General features: G+C 39.4%; 1 protein-coding gene across 2 annotated transcripts in view; it reads right to left on the bottom strand.

Annotated features, from left to right (window-relative positions):
• The window catches only part of col17a1 (collagen, type XVII, alpha 1), a 43,624-nt gene extending 22,947 nt beyond the window's left edge, over window positions 1–20,677 (bottom strand). Inside the window, exons 1-21 of one of the 2 annotated variants that reach the window (XM_031905873.1) lie at window positions 20,469–20,677; window positions 12,670–12,735; window positions 12,228–12,281; window positions 11,413–11,514; window positions 10,885–11,025; window positions 10,733–10,780; window positions 9,988–10,023; window positions 8,990–9,037; window positions 8,726–8,863; window positions 7,646–7,795; window positions 7,481–7,552; window positions 6,717–6,797; window positions 6,549–6,617; window positions 5,482–5,640; window positions 4,907–4,987; window positions 4,266–4,304; window positions 3,847–4,029; window positions 3,376–3,615; window positions 1,928–1,966; window positions 455–481; window positions 267–293 (exon numbers count right to left, since the gene is read on the bottom strand). In XM_031905873.1, coding sequence (XP_031761733.1) covers window positions 267–293; window positions 455–481; window positions 1,928–1,966; window positions 3,376–3,615; window positions 3,847–4,029; window positions 4,266–4,304; window positions 4,907–4,987; window positions 5,482–5,640; window positions 6,549–6,617; window positions 6,717–6,797; window positions 7,481–7,552; window positions 7,646–7,795; window positions 8,726–8,863; window positions 8,990–9,037; window positions 9,988–10,023; window positions 10,733–10,780; window positions 10,885–11,025; window positions 11,413–11,514; window positions 12,228–12,281; window positions 12,670–12,724 — 1,789 coding nt within the window. In that variant the 5' untranslated portion in view covers window positions 12,725–12,735; window positions 20,469–20,677. The remainder of the gene's footprint in view (window positions 1–266; window positions 294–454; window positions 482–1,927; window positions 1,967–3,375; window positions 3,616–3,846; window positions 4,030–4,265; window positions 4,305–4,906; window positions 4,988–5,481; window positions 5,641–6,548; window positions 6,618–6,716; window positions 6,798–7,480; window positions 7,553–7,645; window positions 7,796–8,725; window positions 8,864–8,989; window positions 9,038–9,987; window positions 10,024–10,732; window positions 10,781–10,884; window positions 11,026–11,412; window positions 11,515–12,227; window positions 12,282–12,669; window positions 12,736–20,468) is intronic. The other variant, XM_031905874.1, reaches the window with a different exon arrangement.
• Between the last annotated feature and the right edge of the window lie 1,681 nt (window positions 20,678–22,358).

The following is a 22,358-nucleotide window of genomic DNA, read 5'->3' as shown; positions in this document are numbered from 1 at the left end:
ATCAGAGAGAGTGTAAGAGAGCAATGTCAGAATAGAATAATAATAAAAAAAATTAATGAAATCCCAATTATAAAGAATATTTGTCTTTATTAGAGTGCAATGCAATGCTGTTTTTGGCTGACAGTTAACTGTAAGCGAGTTTTCTGCAAATATTGTCTGTTGCCATTAGAGTGTCAAGATTAAATGCAGTTATAGATGTACATTTACAGATATGGTTATGAATATCCTTAATTATAAAATGTGCTTTACTCAAAACTCCTGCTTACCTTGGGGTCCAGCGTAACCTCGTTCACCTATAACAAGAAAAAGAGAAATCTAATGAGATTGTTACTGGTTTCAAATCAAAATCCAATACAAATGATCCTCCGGAAGCAAATAATGGAGAGACAAGACAGGTTCCAGCAATATCACAAACAGATCTGAGGCATTGCCTTTACAAACATGAAAGTCTCACCTCTTTCCCCTTGCATTCCCATGTCACCTAGACAAAGAAACATAGGAACATTATAAAAGAGAATTGAGGGCACACTATAATATCTATACTAACTGCAGATCTTAGTATCACAATAGCCTTGGGTATTTTACTTGTTTAAAGAGGACTTGTCACCCAGACATAAAAAGCTGTATAATAAAAGGCTTTCCAAATAAACATGAAACCTAAATTCATTTTTTATTAACACATCCAAACCCATTAAATATGCATTTAAAAATCCCAGCTGTCCCTCCCTCCCTAATACGCAACAAGCTGAATGAAAAAATAATCTAAGCCTAATAATGTACCTAACAAACAATATGCTATGTTTACAAAAATGTGTCAAAAATCAATAAAAACGAAAGTATACAAAAAAAAAAATCCCAGCTGTCAATCATATGTTGCCTGCTAAGGCATAGAGGCGGGCAGACAGTTACTTTCACTTTCTATTCAGCACTTCCTAGATGCCACTGCACTCCTCACATGCCCCCATCCTCCTCACCAACTTAGGGGCATATTTATTATGCTGTGTAAAAAACGGTGAGAAAATTCGCCACACATCCCCAGGCTTTGCCATGTAAAAATGGCGTAAAAACGGCGTAAAATCGGCATAATTGTCTTAAGCATTTTTTCTTCCACCGGAACTTATGGAAAATAACAGCGTAATATCCGGCGTTCAGATGGCGATCTTTTCCATTTATTTTACACAGATATTTACTCCGTTTTTTCGGGGAATTCGTTTTACACAGCATAATAATAATACGCCCCATAGTGTAGCCAGGTCATCAGGCCCCCATTCCAGCACATACACAAAATTTTGGCAGGATACAAAGCTTGCCTTAATAACCTGTAAGGCCTCGAGATCCCTTTTTACCTATATATAGTGTAAGTGAGTTTATTTTGCTTCACAAACACAATGGAAAACAATCTGGAATTGTTTCTTAGGGTGACGGGTCCCCTTTAAGAAATCATCCAAACCCCTCTTAAAGGCATTAATATAATCTGCCATCACAACATCACCCAGCTGGGCATTCCACAAACTTACTGTTCTCATCGTGAAGAACCCCCCATACTGTTCTGTTACTCAAGTTTGGCCTCAAGCTGTGGCCTCTGGTTCGAAGATCACTTTTATGGGAACCCCCAACCCCACTGGCTGTAATGCCCTCTAATGTACCTGTAAAGACTAATTATGTCCCCATCCCATGCACCTTTTCTCCAGATAATACAACCCCAGCTTTGACAGTCTTTCCATAGTTTAAATGCTCCATTTCTTTTACAACAGACAAACAGCCTAAACAGCATTAAATCGGTTATCTGCCTGTTTGTCACGTTTCTGTTGGTTTTTCATTCTTAGTTGAGGTTAAATCATTTGGAATACTTCCAGATAGCTTAAAAAATATAGAGCAAGAATCATACTTAATCATAAATATAAAGAAATTGTTGGGTCTTTTTCACCTTTTTGGCCTGACTCTCCCTTTTCTCCAATGAAAACTCCTGAAAAACAAAAAAGTAATATTATCATTAGAATGTCTTTCTATGTTGCATGTAACAGCGTCTCATTAGGAAACTGATCAAGCCCCCCTACTCATCTTGAATCAACTTGTTGCCTTTGTTTGCATATTTATGTATTTATGTACCACCCAGCTCTGTTTTATCGGCAGTAATGTAAAGTAATTGCTGCTTAACCATGAGAGCTAAAACTGTTCCACCCAAAGGAAGGGCGGTGGGGGTGTCCCAGCCGCCATCCCAGGCAGAAGACCAGTGATTGGTCACAGTAATCTGAAATGCAAGCAGCCATTCACTGACTATCTACTATCAAGACAACTTGATGCTCCTTTAGGTTGAAGACACACTGAGCTACTAGTAGCAGCTACTTTTTCACAGCCACTAAACTCCAAAAAATACCCTGCCATAGACAATACTGAGAATTGCCTCTGCTAAAACACATGTAGTGACAATTATCAGAAAATGATCAGCAATGTCTGTTTTAGTAGCCGCAACAAGTAGCTGCTATGCTCTGTGTGTCTTCACCCTTAGGGTGAAGACACACAGAGCTACTAGTAGCAGCTACTTGTCATGGCTACTAAACTCCAGAAAATACCCTGCCATAGACAATACTGAGAATTGCCTCTGCTAAAACACATGTAGAGACAGTTATCAGTAAATCATCAGCATTGTCTATTTTTGTAGCAGCTTCTAGTAGCTCCATGTGTCTTCACCCTTAGATTTCTGGTAAATGTTGATTCTGACTTGGAAGCAAACCACTGTAGTTCCCATGCTTGTCAGTGGCACTAGCAACCAACTGATGGAAATCAGACTTCAGGGGTAGAAGAAGAAAGAAAACAAAAACAAAAATAACTATTGTAGAGGAAAGAGCAACCATAACGGTTTCAAAAATTGTTGTTGGCCAATGGAAACTTCTCTTTTCAATGTTTTCAACCTGTTGCAATGCCATGTTGTTGAACTTTGAGTTCTGCTACACAACAGGTAGCTTGGCAGAGTAGCCCTTATATGTGCTTTTCTACATACCCTTCTCTTTAGCAGTAGTCTGGATATTACAGACAAGTTGCTAATTCTGAATATTAACACCATTCTTTAGCATTACTCATGTTTTATAAAGAAAACAATGCCCCCTTTCTACAGTCTCTTAAGATGTCTGGCAATTTAAAGGTCTTAGTACAGGGCATATGCCTTTACAGTCTGTAATCCTCACCCTCATTGCAACAACCAGAGGGCTGCAAGTTGGAAAACAATAGGGATGTATTGAATCTTTAGTGTTTAGATTTCAATGCAGAACAAACCCTAGCTTGCATTTGATAGTTTGTTAACAAAAAAGTACTGTTATTTGTCAGATTCATAGATTGATTGCATCCTACTTAACATTTCATTTAAAGACTCTATACCTCTTTCTTGCTGCATTCTCCTTTTCATGTAATCCCAGAAAGCTTCTTTATTCTGATCTGTAAATCCAGCTCCAACCCCTAAGGTGTTGCTGGATAAATCAATGTCCGCTGAAGAGGCACCGGGCGCACTGCCTACTGCATTTATTCTATTGGCCTGGAGGTACTCAGCTACCACTTTACTGTTGGGCTGACTCTCCTCTAGAGTCTTCACACGAGTAGTCAGGTTCTTCACATCTTGCCCTGCAACGTAACAAAAACCCCTTTTTAGTTTTGCCAGTCTTTGCCAGTCTAGGTGCAGAAGAGGGGCTCTTTAATTATTCATCTGGGAATGCTCTAGTACCAGCCCATATAAACCACCGACAATTGATAACAGAAAAGCACTAATTTCTATGACACATTTCATGAGAAAATATTGTATTTTTGGTGCATGGAGCATCTGCTGTGATTGGCAGAAGATTGACTATTACTTACATAGAGATAAGAGTCCAAAAAGTAGTCCAAGGAGGAAAAGTAACCCAAGGAGCAAACCCAGTGCCCACATCCACCACTTGCAGCAGGAGGCACATGGGCCGCAGACAGCGTCTGTACCTCCACCTCCTTCTCCTCCATCTTGGTAAGTGGCAGCAGCTTTCTGGCCATCAACTCGTTGTATCTCTGCAATGGAAGCACCAAGAGATTAGTGATATTCTAAATCCTAACAATCAAGCTGAACATGTTAAGCTGGCCATACACGCACCAATATTATTGTACGAAAGCTCGCATTTACAGTGCTCAAGACTGTTTGCCCATGGGTTAGGGATAATAAGTGAGGTCCAATTTTAGCCACAGTCCCAAAATAATATATTAAGCTATACAAGAAAGAGATTTGTTTTCTGATTTATTTCGCTTACCTGCATAAGTGGCTTTGTCCTTTCTAACTTTCAATCCTCCTAAACAGAAGTGAGACAATATTTTATATGTTTTAATTAGTTAATTTTATGTATTTCAGGGGGCCAGAAAAAATGGTGTAAAAATCTGTGACAATGTAAAATCAGGGAAATGCATTATACGTGTATACGTGTATAAATGCGTAAAATGAGGGAAAGCTAAAAAAAACAAGGATACATATACAGGTATGGGATCCCTTATCCAGAAACCCATTATCCAGAAAGTTACGAATTACGGAAAGGCCCTCTCCCATAGACTTCATTATAAGCAAATAATTCTAATTTTTAAAAATTATTTCCTATTTCTCTGTAGTAATAAAACAGTACCTTGTACTTGATCCCAACTAAGATATAATTACCCCTTATTGGGGGCAGAACAGCCCTATTGGGTTTATTTAATGGTTAAATGATTCCCTTTTCTCTGTAATAATAAAACAGTACCTGTACTTGATCCCAACTAAGATATAATTACCCCTTATTGGGGGCAGAACCAAATTATGGAAAGATCCCTTATCCAGAAAACCCCAGGTCCCGAGCATTCTGGATAACAGGTCCCATACCTGTACTTGTTTCTTTGAACTGTTCACAAGAATACATTTAGTTACCATTAGCTTCAGTTTTGTAGGAGGCCTCTGTACTGGTAAAACACTGTTTTTCTTTTTTTAATGAATCCTCTTCATAGGTGCCTGTTAAACCAATGAATGTCCAGTTAGCATATTACTGTCTTTTTTTTTCTTCTATCAGATAAAATCTATTGCAAGCACTGGCAGTGACACAATAACTGTATGGAAATGTGCTGTGCTCTAGAGAACATACATACTGTATGCAGTAGCAGACTATGATTTGGAAGCCTGGACCTGAGCTTGTATTGCAAAACCCTGCTGAAGATAATGCCTATCTGTTTATACTGGATGTCTCCATTATTGTTCATCTGATATTCAACCTCTCTGTTACTCATGGTTTATGTGATTACATTTGCAAAGCTGTCTATGAAAACTATAGCAGCCAAATGTTTGCTTTTAAACAGGCAACTTGCCAATTGCTCGATAATACATAGTGCAAACTTTGTAATTATCCCCCATAATGTGGAACACATATAAAATAAAGGTAACTACATCCAAATACACAATGCCTTGCAAATGAATAAGTTACATGCTGGAGACCACAGGGGCAGATGTACCTGAAACTCCTCCATTGGAAGCTGTAAACACTTTGCCGGTGTCCTTAGACATAATGAGCACGTCTCCTTCCTTTTTGCTAGGGCCCTTTTCTTTCTCCAGCAGGAGGAACTTGTAGTCCTTGCCCAGGATATCATCACCTTGGGTTTTAGTGCTAGTAACTAAAAAGAATGATAAGGAAAGATTAGTGTATCTGTGAATACTTTGTATATAGAGTAAATGCCATATGCTGTTCGCGACCCTTTGCTGATTGCAGAATATTTTCTTTAATCACAAGTGTTTATACCTTAGGAATGGTTTGCTGGGAGTTGGTTGGACCCCATGAATAAACTTAAGATGGCCATATATGGGCTGATTTAAGCTGCCGATTCAACCCATTGCCTTGCCAAGCAAACAGGTTATTCCATGTGTGGCAGACTTTACCCATTCATACATTATTTGTAATAGGAAGTGAAATAATACTAGTAAAAGTAGGATATTTATAGGCAATGCTGCTTCTGCTCATGATAAGATGTGACCCAGAGTTGCTCTAGGGTGACACCTGTCTTTAGGTTTGCCACCTGTCCGGTTTTGATCTGGACAGCCTGGTCTTCAGAAGGGCTGCAAAACAGCCTGCCTGGTTTTCCATAGTGAAATCTGGACAGGACTTTCCTTGATTGACGTGTCAACCAACCAATCATAGCCCCTGATATCATGGTCCTTGCCCCCAACATCACTGACACCCCATGATGTCAACACTCCACCCCCGTGACATCAATGCCCTACCACCCAGAGTTCCAGCAACCCAAAGGTGGCAACCCTACCTATATTTATTCTATATTTTACTATACAAGGGACTGCTGGGGACTATTAGATGCATATAAACTAAATATTAATGCATATAATCCTTTGCACCCAGAATCATAGAGAAACACTTCTGTACATGACGGAACCAAGTTTCTTTCCATATGTGGAACTAGTCTGGGTAAGACAGGTCTATGCATATACTGTCTTCTGAGCTACACTGTATATATAAATATGTTTGTATATAAGGCTTCCATATATAGTATTATTATTATATAGGATTTACCAGCTGAAGTTGTCACAGTGCTTCCATGTCCACCTGAGCTGTGCGTGACATTTTTCTGCACACCGTATCCTTTAGGAAGAAAGAACGATATTTAATGTGAGTTGTTTTTGTGCACAAAAGTAGCTACTTTCATTTTCCTTATGGGAAAACCAAATTCCACCCACTTACCTGAGGCAGTGGATGCTGCCACACTGCTAACAATAGGGCCTGGTGCTGGCATTGGGGTGAGGTTGTTCTGAACACCGAATACTGTAAAAAGTTACATAAGTTTATTATGATCAGTACTCATACTAATGTACAGCAAGGAGCATAAATACATGATCTAAATCAAACATAATGCACATTGTTGCAGAACTGCAAGCAACGCAATTCATTTAATTTTGAATCAGATGCCTGATGAGCTCTAGATTTATAGAATAAAACGAGAATTGTATCTTTGGTTGAAAGTCAAAATCGATTTCATGATGCCAATGCTCTAAAAAATACTACAGGTATAGGAACTATTATTCACAACCCTGTTATCCAGAAAGTCCTGAATTATGGGAGGGTCATCTCCTATAGACTTCATATTAAGCAAATAATTCCAATTTTTAATTTCCCTTTTCTCTGTAATAATAAAACAGTACCTGTACTTAAACCCAACTAAGAGATAATTAATCCTTATTGGAGGCAAAAATATCCTATTGGGTTTATTTAGGGTAGAAATGATTTTGTTTAGTAGACATATATTGAGATCGAAATTCCAAAACGACTCCTTATCCAGGAAACCCTAGGTCCTGGGCATTCTGAATAACAGGACCCATACCCATATGGCTTATATTTGTTCAGATATTAAACAAGTTATTTGTATGTTTCTCAACCTAATTTTTTAGGCAAATTAGTTTTTCTTCTATAAAAGGCAATAAATCAATAAACATGGCTAGAGACATTACCTGCAGAGGATGAGGTATACCCAGAATTTAGTGAGGGAGAGCTAGGAGCCAGGTTATTGGGAACTCCAAACACTAAAAAAAAATGTAGAAAAATGTAAGTTTATTGCAAAACAAAGAAAGAAGAACAACAAGCCAACTATTCTAGGCTGCTATAGATAAGGCTACCTGATCCCGTGGAGGCAGCATTCAGCATAGAAGAACTGAAGCCCATATTGTTTTGGTAACCTCCCATTGAGGATCCCGCTGGAAGTGTGGAAGTCCACATGTAAGATGGGAGAGCAGAATCCAGGATGGTGGTGTCATAGGAACCTGCAACTGGTTCACAAAACAAAAGAAAATCACTTCACTGAGCCTATTGTTTCAAATAATTCTTTGTAGGTCTATTAATTGTATAAAGGAATGATTTTGTACCAAAATGCAAGATTAAGGCCTTACATGTGAATTGTTGCAATGAACAGAACAGGGGGTACATTAAGGGAAATATGAATTAAAAAAGTAGTCCCTGGGGTTGCCATGGGGCAGGATGGAAGTGTAGTTGTGCCTTGCAGTGCTGGGGTCCTAAGTTCAAATCAGAGTCAGGCTGCAGCCCACTGGGTACCCTACTCAAGGGCCCACCAACCAATCATCTAAGGGTCCCATTGCTCCTGCTCCAACCCCAGCCACTGCTGTGCCCCCCTCTGCTGTGCTACTTACTTTGATGTTAAAAATTAAAGATGGCTGTACTTTCCAGTGTGGAATGATTGGCCATCTTTAATTTTTCACAGCAAAGTAAGTAGCACAGCGAAGCAGGGACCAGTGCTGGCTGGGGCGGCAGCGATGTGGGCAGGTGGCAGGGCCTAACAGGTTCAGGGCCCACTGGGATTTTTCCCAATATCCTGGTGGGTCAGCCTGACCCTGGTTCAAATCCAGCCAGGGCAATTTCTCCATGGAGGTGAAAGTTTTCCCTGTGCTTGCACCGGCTTCCCATGGAAGTGTCTCCAACACTCTAAAAACATACAGGCAGGTTTATTGGCTCCTGAGAAAACTGGTCATATGGGCTTCATTTAAAAACAATGGGCAAATGTGAAACTGCACAGCAACCAATAGCAACCAATCAGTTATTAGCTTTTCTCAGTTGGATGTGGGTAGAACAACAAAAACAAACATCTAATTGGTTGACATGTGTGTGGGTGCAAGTGCAACCCAGTGGCATCTATGAACAATTTCTTATTACAGGATCCCCCGGGTATAGCAGTGACTCTGTACCTGACTGGGAACTTTCTGTGACGATCTTGGTTTCCACTGTGGCTTTTTTAGGAATGGGGAGAGTATTAGTTGGGGATCTAGTGGGACTGACGCTGGTGGAACGTTTTAATAACTTCTTCACATCGTCAAGTTCTGTCCCTGAAAAGCAAAAGAGAGAGAAATAATGTAGGAGGTGGCTCTGTTCACAAAGGCTTGCAATCAAGGGAAACACAGAAGCTAAAATAATAACCGGCAGGATGAAGCAGTGAGAATAGAGTTACTTACACCTGGTGGAGGGAGAGGCACTCTGGAGCCGAGTACGGATTTCGGTCTCTGTAAGGGCACAATATTCAAGATCAGAACATTTTTAGATAGATATAAATTATATGTTTGACTCATGAAGATAAATATTAATGAACACAAATGAAATGACTGTTAATGTAAAAAAAAAGTACAATTTTTGTGGCAGCTTTAAGGTTTTTCCATCCTATGTTATCATATAACAATGTATATATATATAGTAAATAATGTACCCCTATTGTGAGATATAAGGTTATTATAAATCACTGAAGAGTTTCTTGACCATATAAAAGCACAAGGCCGAAGGCTGGTCATTGGATACTGAGGTGACTTATAATATCCTTATATTCTACAACAGGGAGTAATTTATTTGTTCAATGAGTCATGTGACAGAAATGACATCACTAACCACCCTTTATAAGAATATCATTTATAGGAAATTCATGGTTTTTGTATATTATGTACTCATAATACACAAGAGCCATGGATATCCTGTAAATTATATCATGCTTAGTGATATCATCAGTGCTTAGTGATGTCATTTATGTCACATGACTCACTGTGTGTATTATAATAAATAATGTACCCCCTGTTGTAAAAGATGAAGATATTAAAAGGTGCCTTTGAGTTTATATGGGTGCGGAACTCCTCGGTGACTTAAATTATCCAAACATGGGAGTACTTTATCCACTATATATTAATACACTTCTAGATGTTATGTCCTCCTTGTTTGTCCTTAGTTGTACTCCAGGGACACATGTTCCCTCCCTAGTGTGAGTTTTGATTGTGAAGATGATAGCGAAATTGAGCCATAAAAATCAAACTTCTTTCAAGCAGGATAAAAATGCTCATTTAAAATTCACCATGCCATAATGCACATTTTTGCAGATCTTTGTTGCCTATTTTTTTTTATCACATACCGCCAATAGTATCAGTAATACTACACAACGCGACACAGCAATGATATACAGCGATGTACTCACCCCTGCTCTGTGCGCGCCCTCTGCTTGAGGAAGATGCTGTAAAAGGAGTAAATTGATTGAGTGATATATATATATGCGTGTGTCTGTATATAAAATAAACAATATAATATATATATATATATATATATACACATACAGATATGGGATCCCTTATACAGAAACCCGTTATTCAGAAAGTTCCAAATTACGGACAGGCCATCTCACATAGTCTCCATTATAAGCAAACAATTCTAATTTTTAAAAATGATTCCCTTTTCTCTGTAATAATAAAACAGTACCTGTACTTGATCCCAACTAAGATATAATTACCCCTTATTGGGGGCAGAACAGCCCTATTGGGTTTATTTAATGGTTAAATGATTCCCTTTTCTCTGTAATAATAAAACAGTACCTGTACTTGATCCCAACTAAGATATAATTAATCCTTATTGGAGGCAGAACAGCCCTATTGGGTTTATTCAATATTTAAATAATTTTAACTTAAGTTATGGAGATCCAAATTATGGAGAGATCCCTTATCCGGAAAACCTTAGGTCCCAAGCATTCTGGATAATAGGTCCCATACCTGCACTCTATTTGTGACCACTAAGGGGTGCTATAGTACTGCAGCCTGGATAAAATGTCTTAGCAGATTCAAGCAGTATGGCAACATCTGTTCAAGAATCTACATCCTCAAACCAACCCAGAAATAAAGCTTATTTCATTTTGAACTGAGATCCCCCATAAAAAACAAATATAACCATACCCATTTCTTTTCTAGCGTATTCTGGTGAAGAATTACCACTGGAGCTTCCTGGAAGGGAACATATTCTTCTCTTAGTATTTAGTTAAAAAAGAGATGAGATTGTATGTAAGTAGGCAACCCATTAATACACTACAATGGCTATTGCAGCCCACCTTCATATGCTCCTTGGCGAGTTGTGGAGGAGACGTAGGCTTTCCTTTCAAAGGTTGAGTTGGGGGAAATGGAGAGCGTGGAACTTGGGGAATGGGGATATTTGGAGCCGGATGTGCTGTTCAGTCTTGAACCTCCTCCTGCTATAGAATTACAAATGACAAATCAGCTCCTGAAGATACGGCTGAATTAAGGGCATACAAGAAGTCATTAAATGGAACCAAGTTGATACTAGAAACACTCTTGTTCTTTTGTCTATGAAGATTTTCATTCATCCAGGTCATGGTATATCTAGTATAAATAAATTTGAAGCAACTGGACTTGTTTAGTAATCATTGAAGACGTTTCACTACTCATCCGAGCAGCTCTCTTGTTCTTTTCTTACACCTCCACTAGATGGCAGTATATATGCAGTTGTAGATACAAAAGTTGTTAAGCAGAAAATCCCCAATTGTGCCAGTTGGAATAGCGTTCTGTTTTGCATTATATATTGAGTATACACAAAATAACGGCCTATTGCAAGTACCTACCTGAAGAAACATAAGTGCTGCTGCTTTGAACTATGGTCTTTTTTTCCACTCCACCCCCTCCACCCTGGGAGGAAATTTTGGATCCGCTAGAGTTTGCCCCCTCTGTTGAAAGACAAATGGAGAAGATATTCTCTTTAGTATAAATCACGATGGGGAAGGGGCATAAGCTTTGTAACACTTTACGTTAATCCATGGAACATGTCCGACATGGTAGGTTGGAAGGAAAAGAGCTGCACTTCTTTCTAAACACAGTTGCATCAAAAGGGTGGTTGGCAGCACATGGGCACAACCCCCCCAAGAATACACAAAGGCTAAGCAACACTCATGGCCCCAAGGCTCAGTAGAACCTTATACTTTTCCCTGTCTATGGCAGAGTTAAGTACAGAGCCACAGATGGGGTGCAGTTTTAAACCCTTTTGGACTCCAGCACTGGTGTCCTTGGAATCTATAAATGAAACCTAATGACTTTTAGGAAAAGATCTTAGGCTTTTGTATCTGAATTCTATATTGGATGAGTCTGAAAGCCAAAAATGGCACAATAAATGAACAGGTAACTGTTCTACTGCCCCCTTCCCCCCAGGGGGGTACCTACAGGGGGTGCTACAGGGACCAGAGGGGGGCCCACTGGCACAAGAATGTAGTATAAAGATACCAGTGACAAATGAATATAAGTATTCAACTTAAATGCTAAATTAACAGCGTGGCACATAAAAAATTGTATTTTTGCTCCAACTCTACCAACAAATGCAATAACAGAATTAAATGTCATCACTGCACTGTGTCATATGGAGATGCATTGTCTGTCAGGAACTTACTTGGTGGCAATGACACAAGTCTCGATGATGAGGACGTTACTGTTTCTGTGTAGGCTGGAAATCAAGGCACTTCTATTAGAATTATATTGCAGGAAAGAACTGAAAAAGGACAAATGCTGTCACACCACTAGGTGGCGCAACACACTTAAAGGCAATTATTTACCTTGCATTCATTTTCCCCTAATCATTACATGAGTATAAGGCAGCCAATCACCACAATGGGTGCCAGATACACAAGAATATGCATATTCAGCCCTGGCACTGTAACCCATAGCAACCAATTAGTTAGCTTTTGTGCCCAACCACTCCATGGCTGTAAGAACAACCAATACATATTTAAAATTTTGAAAGAATTCCACCCCCTGAATAACAATTTAGAGCATTGACCGTGGCTCTTTTTAGAACCGTATTATACATTCTAAATAATGCTGATAAATCTTACTTCTCCCAGAGACCTCCCCACCGTCCCGGTATGTTTTTTTCATTATACCATCCATTCCATAGTCACCTGGAAAGAAAGCAAGAATAAATATAAATAAATGTCACATACCATAATGGAGACTGATATGTGCATCTGCAAACAACATTTCAAATTATTAATTTTACTTAAAAGTTATACTGGGCATTTACAAAGACTATTTGCAACAGCCATGTGCTTTATGGCAGAGATTCTCTATATACACACGTAAGAGAATTTCTTACATATTTATTATACAGCACCGCAGAATATTTTGGCGGTTTTAAATATACCTGATAATAATAAAAGTTATAACGATCTCAGGCCTCATTTAGAAATGCCAGGCAAACAAACTGCACCTTTTATCATATAATACACTTAGCACACGTGGCTGGCACTCATAAAGAGGTAGGTTGGTAGGAAAAAAACATAGATCATGGATTTTTGCCCCATGTTCTTCCCCCCAGTGATAAATGGCCCATAAAATCTCTCCAACCTGTGTAGGTGGCGCTTATGACCCACTTCTGTCAGTTTAAGGTTCTGCTGGAGCAGAGTCCCTGGGTTCAGAGCCATGTTTAACTGCTGCTGTGAGTCTCCCCACATGCCAGCATTGGAGCAGCCTAGCGTTGGGCTTAAATACAATTGTGAGCCCTCCAAATCCCAGCACCGTCACCTGACAGCTCTGGAATGGGGGGGTCCCTCTGTGGGAGTCTTCTGATTAAAGAGGATCTCTCTACAGCAGGGATCCCCAACCTTTCTTACTCGTGAGCCACAGTCAAATATAAAAAGACTTGGAGAGCAACACAAGCACCATAAAAGTTCATGGAGGAGCCAAATAAGGGCTAAGATTGGCTATTAGGGGCCTCTATGCACACTATCAGCTTACAGGGGGCTTTATTTGGTAGTAAATCTTGTTTTTATTTAACCTAAACTTGCCCCCAAGTCAGGAATTTAAAAATAACTCCCTGGTTTGGGGGCACTGAGAGCAACATCCAAGGGGTTGGGGAGCAACATGTTGCAACTGAGCCACTGATTGGGGATCACTGCTCTACAGGGTATTAACCCAAAAACAGATTTATTAACCCAAACAGATTTATTAACCCAAAAACAAACCAGGATGTCATAATGGTTTTTAAAGAAGGGGTTAGGTTTTCCATTAAAATGAAGATCCAGAAGGGTGACTTGGTATAAAAGAAGGTAAAATTCCCATCTCTGCTCATTAAATACAGTGGCACAAGGTATTTAAATGACTTGTACCACTCGCATATAGTATTGCCTTAAAACATAACATTATTTTCATCCCCCCATGTAAGGAATTATGGGAGACGGGCATATTGTTCTTTTATGCCCAGTGGCCAACACTGGTTTAGTAACAGAAATACAGATACATATGCTCACACTCATTTGTGCCTATTTTGGTATGAATACCGGGCTACCATGCTGCATGGCAATACCTTTTGTACAATGAAGAGATTAGCTAGACTTAAAACAGCAAAGGCCTCCACTGGCAAATAAAAATCCTGAACGGTCGGTGCTACCATCACTGAGGTTAATGGTCACCGGCAAGCTCTGCTACACAGGTCCAGACTGGGAATCAAAATAAGCCCTGGCATTCCAAGTACACAGAGGCTCAAACAGCCCCTCACCAAAAGGCCCAATAAATAGTAATTGTCTATGAACCTGTCTATGCCAGAACCTACCGATTGCCAGTAGTATTTGGCCCAAAAATGGAAATTTGAGCAAAAACACCTATATTAGCCGTAGCCATTAAAATGAATGACAGCCAGGGTGATTGCAAGCACCAGGAGTCATTCTCTTGGAGACTCTTAAGGAAAGGAGGAAAATAATGGATTGCTGCAGTTCAGTAAAACTGGTTATTATGCTCAGAGAACTAAATGGTTTTTATTCCACTTACTATTTGCTGCCATTCTGACACTACTTTTTTTTTTACCAAGCAATTACATTTTTTTCATACAAGAGACTTTATAAACTTTATAACAATAATAATGGACTGAGTGTTCTGTCTATTCTTTAGTATATCAGTCACATATCGGCTTGTACAAACCCAACAGAACATAATAATGCACCACCTAGAACCCATGATGCCTTGTAACACACACACTCACTGCACACAGCACCCAAATACAATCCTAATGTACTTAGGGCTGTGGTGGGAAACGGACCAGCTTTCATGGTGAAGGTTTTGAGGAAATATGACTAGTAAAGGGGCCCTTCATAGCAACCAATCAGATGTTTGAGTTGAAACAGGTAATCAATAGTTCAGCAACATTACAGGGCTTTCAACTAATACCAGACAAATATGGAACCCATATGCTGCATGAAGGATCACACGTGGTCCAGACTGTACTGATTTTAGTGCAGCAATAAAGATAATTTGAGACAAGCCAGTATAAAGGGATATCTGGCTAGTATGTAAAGGGATGAGGTTGAAGCCCAGCCAAAGTGCACAGTGACTTGACTATAGCGGTATGGAGCCCCCATTAACAGAACCCCCGTTAGACAGCTAGGCTATGGGTTAGTAGACCTAGCCCCCATTAACAGAACCCCCGTTAGACAGCTAGGCTATGGGTTAGTAGACCTAGTGGTGAATGTGGATATCATCAGTATTGCAGAAGCCCTACCAGCAGCCATAACATTCACCTGTGGGGTATCTCTATCAGTATAATCGATTATAATTGTATAGAGATAATCATTTAGAGTAGGTACTGTTGGTATAAATATTGCATGTAGGTCCATGTTATGTTCAATTTTAGCCCATTGGTTGTTTCATTTATAGGTATGAGGGAAAGGCCAACTTGCACCCACCTGTACAGATATTGTCCCCTCCCACCCAGTAATCTGGTTTTCTTTTGGCCTTGCTGTTTTGGAGTTAATTTTACTGATTTCACATGACGCAGTTGCAATTTCACATTGGACACATTTACTGGCATCTTGAACATTTCACAGCACACAGTGACATTCTATATAGATAATTAATACTAAACTAAAATGACTAATTCACACCCCTATCCAAAGATTGGGAAATATTATTTACATTGGAAAGGGTGGCAAAAAAACACCCTGCCCCTCTCCAAGCCACCATCAGTTACTGTAATGCACATAATCATCCATCAGCCAAGTCACACCCAGCCCACCCCCGGCAAGTTGGAACAGTCAAGGATTTGGTTGGAGGCAGCTAGCGCATATCCTATTGGTCGGTGAGGCATCATTTTTATGATAATACGTGTTTTAATGATGAGCTCATAACCAGCAAAAAGCTACTTAAAGATGGGATGAAGCCACAATGTGATCCTTATACCTCCACCTTTTAACTTGATGTTGGAATGATCTCACATAAGATTTATCTTTAATAACTTATGAGATGACAATCTATTGCCCTGAATTGATCAAGATTTGTTAGTATTAGGCTGTCCCTGATTAAACAGTTGGTAGAAGTTACACAAGGAAGAACAGCATTGTGGTGCCTGTTTTTGTATTGTCTCTCTGCAAAACTGCACGGTGTACACAAGATCCCTAATATGGGCTGTTGCTTAAGGTCCCCATACACGGACTGATAGTAGCTGCCGATATAGGTCCCTTGGACCGATTCGGCAGCTAATCGGCCCGTGTATTGGCAGAACCAAGCGGCCTGGCCAACCGATATCCAGCCTGAAATTGGCCAGATATCGATCGGCCAGGTTAGAAAATCCAGGATTGGATCAGGGACCGCATCAGCTCATTGATGCGGTCCCCGAACCGACTGCCCCATGGCGACATTGCCAAGCGAGTGGATCTTATAGTGTATGGGGACCTTTAGGCTGCTCTCCTCCCATGTCCCCTGTGAGTTTCTGCTCAGTCTGTTTCTCTAACCAATGGATCATATTGATCTCTGCAGGAGACACTAGAGATGATGGATCATTTCCCTGCTCCAAGAATGTGCTTTAAATCTTGTAGTCATCAAAACAATTCTAAATATATTTCTAGATTCCTACATTTATGGATTAGCAGAGTTTCTTGATCACATGAAATAATTGTATGATTAATTGGGAAAGAAACCCTGGCCTAAACAGGGAACTGTTCCCTGGCCTGGTTTGAGCCATAGAATGCAATGCAGGTATGGGATCTGTTACCAGAAAGCTCTGAATTACAGGAAGGTAATTTGCCATATACTCCATTATAATCAAATACCTGTAATTCACATTTTTAAAAAAATTATCTGTAATAATAAAACAGCCTCTCATTCAAACCACTCCCTGGTTGCTAAGGTAATTTGGACCCTAGCAACCAGATAGCTGCTGAAACTTCAAACTGGAGATCTGCTGAACAAAATGTGAAATAACTAAACAAAAACACAAATACTAAAAAAAAAATGAAGACCAAATGCAAATTGTCTCAGAATAATACTCTCTGCATCATATTAAAAGTTAACAACCCCTTTAAGTTATGGAGATCCAAATTACAAAAATACTTCTTATCCGGAAAACCCAAGGTCCTTCAGGCACTCTGAATAACAGGCCCCATACCTGTACTTATGTATTGCGGGAACAGAGTTCTTACTTCTACCCTTTATTTAATCAGCAATGGCCAATGCAGAGTTGATATGTGCAATTTGTCCAAATAATAACAATCAGTGACAGTAGGGACAAAAACTAGAAATGGTTTTCTATTCAGAGAGATGCATTTATGGAGTTTGAGAGATCAATGCTTAGTTAAACGCCTACATAAATAAAGCTGGGTACTCTGCCTGTTCCACCTTAAAGTACAAAAGACTAAACCCACCTTTGTTTCCTTAGAAAGTAATGAATTAATAAATATTTGCTTGTTACACCCCTCTGGCAATAGTGTTGATAGCAGGGACAGGTGCACTGGGGCTCAGCCACGGCCTGCACACATTCTATAGGTTTTGTAGAGATTTCTAGGAATATGGGTTCAATTTGCTGAGTACTAGATTTATTTCATGATACAGGATTAGGATTATAGTGTTTTACCCATTGTTCAGAAATGCATTGTCTTTGAATTAGAGAAACCCTGGCCCCTGAATGTTATTAGGCGCCCCCCCCCCCCTGCATAAATATTTGTCTTTATTGGATATCAAAGGGGAAAAAAATGCACAAAATCTGCATGTGTGTCTGTAATTCAGCACTTTTGTGCACAACTAGGGCTCATTTATCAACACTGGGCAAATTTGCCTATGGTCTGTTACCAATAGAAACCAACCAGTGATTGACATTTTTCAGCCAGCTGCAGGTAGAGCAATGCCTCCAACAATGTGACTGGTTGCCATGGGTTACTGCCCACAAGTAAATTTGCCCCGTGTTGATAAACAAGCCCCAGTATTTCAGAACTGCAAACAATTTTTTGCAGCCTAAATTAGAGGGAATGTTGCCCATGATAGTAAGTTGCCATTATTACAGCTGTATCTTGTGCCCCACACAGAGACCTTACTTAAGGCAAGGCAACCGTGATGGAAACTAACTAGCAGTGGGGCTCTTTAACAGTTAATAATAAAATTAAAATCCCATTCTGCCTAGAAATTAATCCCATTATGTACATTGAGGTAACTGATGACCTACAGGCTGGCTCTGAGCACTTAGCTAAGGGTTTTGAGTAAACAAAAGCAAATGTAGGTGAACTTCTACTTCAGTTACTTCTATATATATAGCACTGACTCTCCCGCTTTTGGTGAGAGGGGTATTTGTTTAAAAGATTCCCCTTCTTCAACCTTGGCTATAACAGTAGCCTAGATTCCAAGCTCCATCATTTTCAATATTATGATTCATATTATGATTCTACTCAATAAATACCTCCCTGTCCTTACACACAGACATAGATAGATCGATAGCAGCTTTCACACCTGGACACTGTTCTAAATGCATTGGAAAAGCTTCTCATTCTTTGATTCAGCTTCAGCTGTTGTTCATTACCTGCCCACTAGGTGGAGATGTTTTTCTCTAATAGAACCAAACCCACTTTTACACAATGCTGTCACTGTGCCAGTGCTTAATTAAAATAACAATATAAATAAGAGTTTTTGTATCTACAAGTGAGTTATGTGCACCCAGCCCTGAAGCCATGGATAATAGCACTTTATGTTCATGAGCTGGCTTTGTGCATCTCTGTTGGCTCAGCCTCGCATAATGCACCAAAACCTCACCTGGTGCAGCCTCTCTGATTCTTGGATACTTGGTATTGCATCAAATATTTAATTTTCTTTTCATTTGTGGAATAAGCCCCCCTCATTATAAGGCAAATCTGTGAATACAGTGTTGCCTATATAGAAACATAAGTTCTGCCCTGTGCTTTAATGCAAAAGGGGTATCAGGCTGGGTATCTGGTTATTTTATATCTGTGTATGTGTCTCAGCCTCATCTTGTGGGAAATACAGGCTTTTTATAAATACCTTGATGATGGCAATGATGATAGTTAGACACATTTAAAGGACAACTAAGCTGATTCTTTTCTGCCCATTATATAGGGCTGGTTTTCCCATAATGCACCAATTTTATATAAAGAAAAACACATGATTTCCTAGGCTTGCTTCACAGACAACAAAGGCAAAGGTGCAGTCTTTATAATCACTAGGGTGACAACTGCTAAAGAAAGTCTAAAGAAAAAGGCAATAAGGCAATAACCTGATGTAACATTTTACGCTGGGAAGTTGTAGTTATAACTAGTTTAGATATAGTTGCAATTCTAACTATTGCAGAACTATCACTCTCAGAACCCCCCAAATCAAGCATAACTTGCAATGATATACTGGTTAGTTCAGGTTAGGGTTATATACTGTGGCAAACCATGAAGCAGCGTCATTGAGCCCTGAGGATTGTGGGTATTGTAGTTTAACAACAACTGGTGGGCACAGATATGATGTAACTATTTGAATATCTTAATGCATCAATTATGGCTAAGACTGATATATTGTAGAAGGACTCTGAAATAATAACATAGGAAGTTTAGATTATATCCTATTTTCGCCAAATAAGAACAAATATTGAAGACTCTAACTATAAACAATCAGCTGCCCCCCCCCCCCCAATAGTCAGTCAGATTTGGGCAGGCAAAAAGAAGGGGCAGGAAGAGAGCAGGGTGCACATAGAGCAGGGAGAGGTTCAGATATAAACAGATCAGCTTCTCAGAGAAGGTTCACATTTCTGTGCTTCTCACCAGCTCTTGTGAAGAGCAGAAAAACAAGCGCAGCATTATACTTGCCCCCCCGTGTTTCCCCTACTGCCTATGTGATAGATTAGGAACTATATGTATTCAGAGGCTTGAAGCCATACCTAGCTTGGTATTTTATAAGCAAATGTAAAAACAACATTTATTTCCTAAAAACAAAAAAACAACCTTTAAAACAGCCGGTAACTAATAGAAAACTAAAACAAATCAGCATCCGTAGTCCCAAAACAGTGACTCACTTTGTCTGATAGGAAAAGAAGGGAAACACCTAACAGGAGAACAAATCTTTTCAAGCAACAAGGCATACATTACATCTAATCTGATTATCAAAGAATAAAGGAGTCTCGGGTGGCAAAGAGTGGGCCAAACAATGCAGAGAGAATATCTTTCACACCATTAGCTTTAACCTCTACCAACCTGGTTGTTGCATTCTAATGACTGTCAGCTGTGCAAGGGTTTAGCAGTTATACAGAACTCTCTGCCACCTAAGCTATAGACATATAATAAGCACTTGGCTGCAGAATATATCATCAACGAATCTTAGCATCAGAATTGCATTTCTCCCCCTTCACACCCCATATTGCAGTTTAAATACCTTAAATACATACCTTGGGTATCCCTATATGAGAAGAACCTCTGGCCAAATTGTGTCTTTCCCCAAAAAACTTTTCCTTTTTATAATTCCTCGCCCTCCTACACTTATTTACACGTCCTTCGAGGTGTGTTGGGGCTGACTGATTCTTCAAGAATGTACACTTTTTCTTTTATTTAATCTCTGCATCCCAGTCTCCCTCTCTCCAGTCCCTTCGTTTCTCAGACAAGTCCTGACAAAGGTGTGGCATGGTTTTAAGTTTTTACTCCACCCTAAAACTCATAATCTGGGAGAGAGAGAAAAAAAATCTGCCTTCGGGTTGTAAACTCTCCACGTTGTAGCACCTGCCTGTGTGAATAGAAAGAACGGAACAGAAAGAAGAGACTTATATAGCACAGCAGAGGATTTAATGTCTCCTACACTATTATTAGTTATATTTTTAAGTACAGCACTTTTCACTTTCATGAAGAATAGGAGCCTGATTTATGTACTTAACACAGTTTACAGGATAATATCCATAATAGTAATGCTAAGGAAACCCCAGCTGGACCCTAGTGCTTCTGAAGTAACATATACAGGTATAGAACCTGTTATCCAGAATGCTCAGGACCTGGGGTTTTCTGGATAAGTGATCTTTCTGTAATTTCTGTAATTAGATTTCCATACCTTAGGTCCACTAAAAAATCAGCTAAACATTAAATAAACCCAACAGATTGTTTTGCTTACAATTCTTAGTTGGGATCAAGTACAAGCTAATGTTTTATTATTTAAATTTGGAATTATATGATGAAAATAGAATCTGTATTATCAAAGAGTGAAATTAGAACTTTCCACAGTGAAATTCCATCACTTTCTATTTCTTTCTATGGCATATTTATCACATGGTGAAGTTTCACTTTCACCTATTGGTACATTGGTCTTTAAATATACCAGAGAAATGAGCAGAGTGGAGGAAATTCACTCTTTGATAAACATGCCCTCATGAGATATGGCCTTTCCATAATTCAGAGCTTACTGGATAGCAGGTTTCCGGGTAACGGATCCCATACCTGTACTATGTATGAACCATCAGATTGGTACTATACATACATATGCAGCTCCTATGCAATTTAAGATCACTTATTTGAAATGTTTGTCCCCTTGATCATAAGCCTATGTTTGACTCCTAGGAGCGACTCCTGTGTTGACTCTATGATCCACTTGGGAATGGGATATGAACTGATGAGTGTGGCACTGGGGCAGCCATAAAGCCTTAGCTCTATTGCCAGTGTCACTAAAGTATTGCTACCTGCAGTGTTCCTTTGTAGGCGTCTCAAATGACACTTGTCGTGCTACAGCCGGAAACTTTTTTGAATGGTTTAAAAGCTGGAAGGGAGTCCCCAGGCTCACACTGACCTTATCCACTTTCAACCCAGGCACCAAAATTTATACTGCTTTATTTTTTTAGTAAGAACCTTTATAGCAATGAAAATTCTGGTGCTAAACCATATTTTTGTCTCTTTAGAAAAGCTGAGATGTCCCATGCTAACAGTGGGCTTATACACTGTGCTGGCATCTAAGGAGTTAAGGTATTTTATTTGATTGTATTTTTATTAAGCTCATTATAAAATGAGCCGAAATTTATTGTCGGATGTTTGGTTGCTATAACATTGCATTGCATCTGACGTTGAACATACGTACCTTGCGAGGTTCTGACTATATGGGTTGGGTCTGACGATGGCAGTGATGGTTTATGGCAAACTCCCTAGAGGAACATGCCGTAACAAATTCCACTCTTTACTTCATTTACACCACATGCTGATGAGTTGCTGTCTACCCTTGAGCTTATAAGATATTTGAATAAAAAAAAGCTATGAAATAGGAATGAGACAAGCCTCTGAGCACTAAACTTATTGGGTGTTACGGA

Source organism: Xenopus tropicalis, chromosome 7, assembly GCF_000004195.4.
Source record: "Xenopus tropicalis strain Nigerian chromosome 7, UCB_Xtro_10.0, whole genome shotgun sequence".
Lineage (NCBI taxonomy): Eukaryota > Metazoa > Chordata > Amphibia > Anura > Pipidae > Xenopus > Xenopus tropicalis.
The sequence above is the reverse complement of the archived record's forward strand: the minus strand, read 5'-3'. Positions and strand labels throughout refer to the sequence as shown.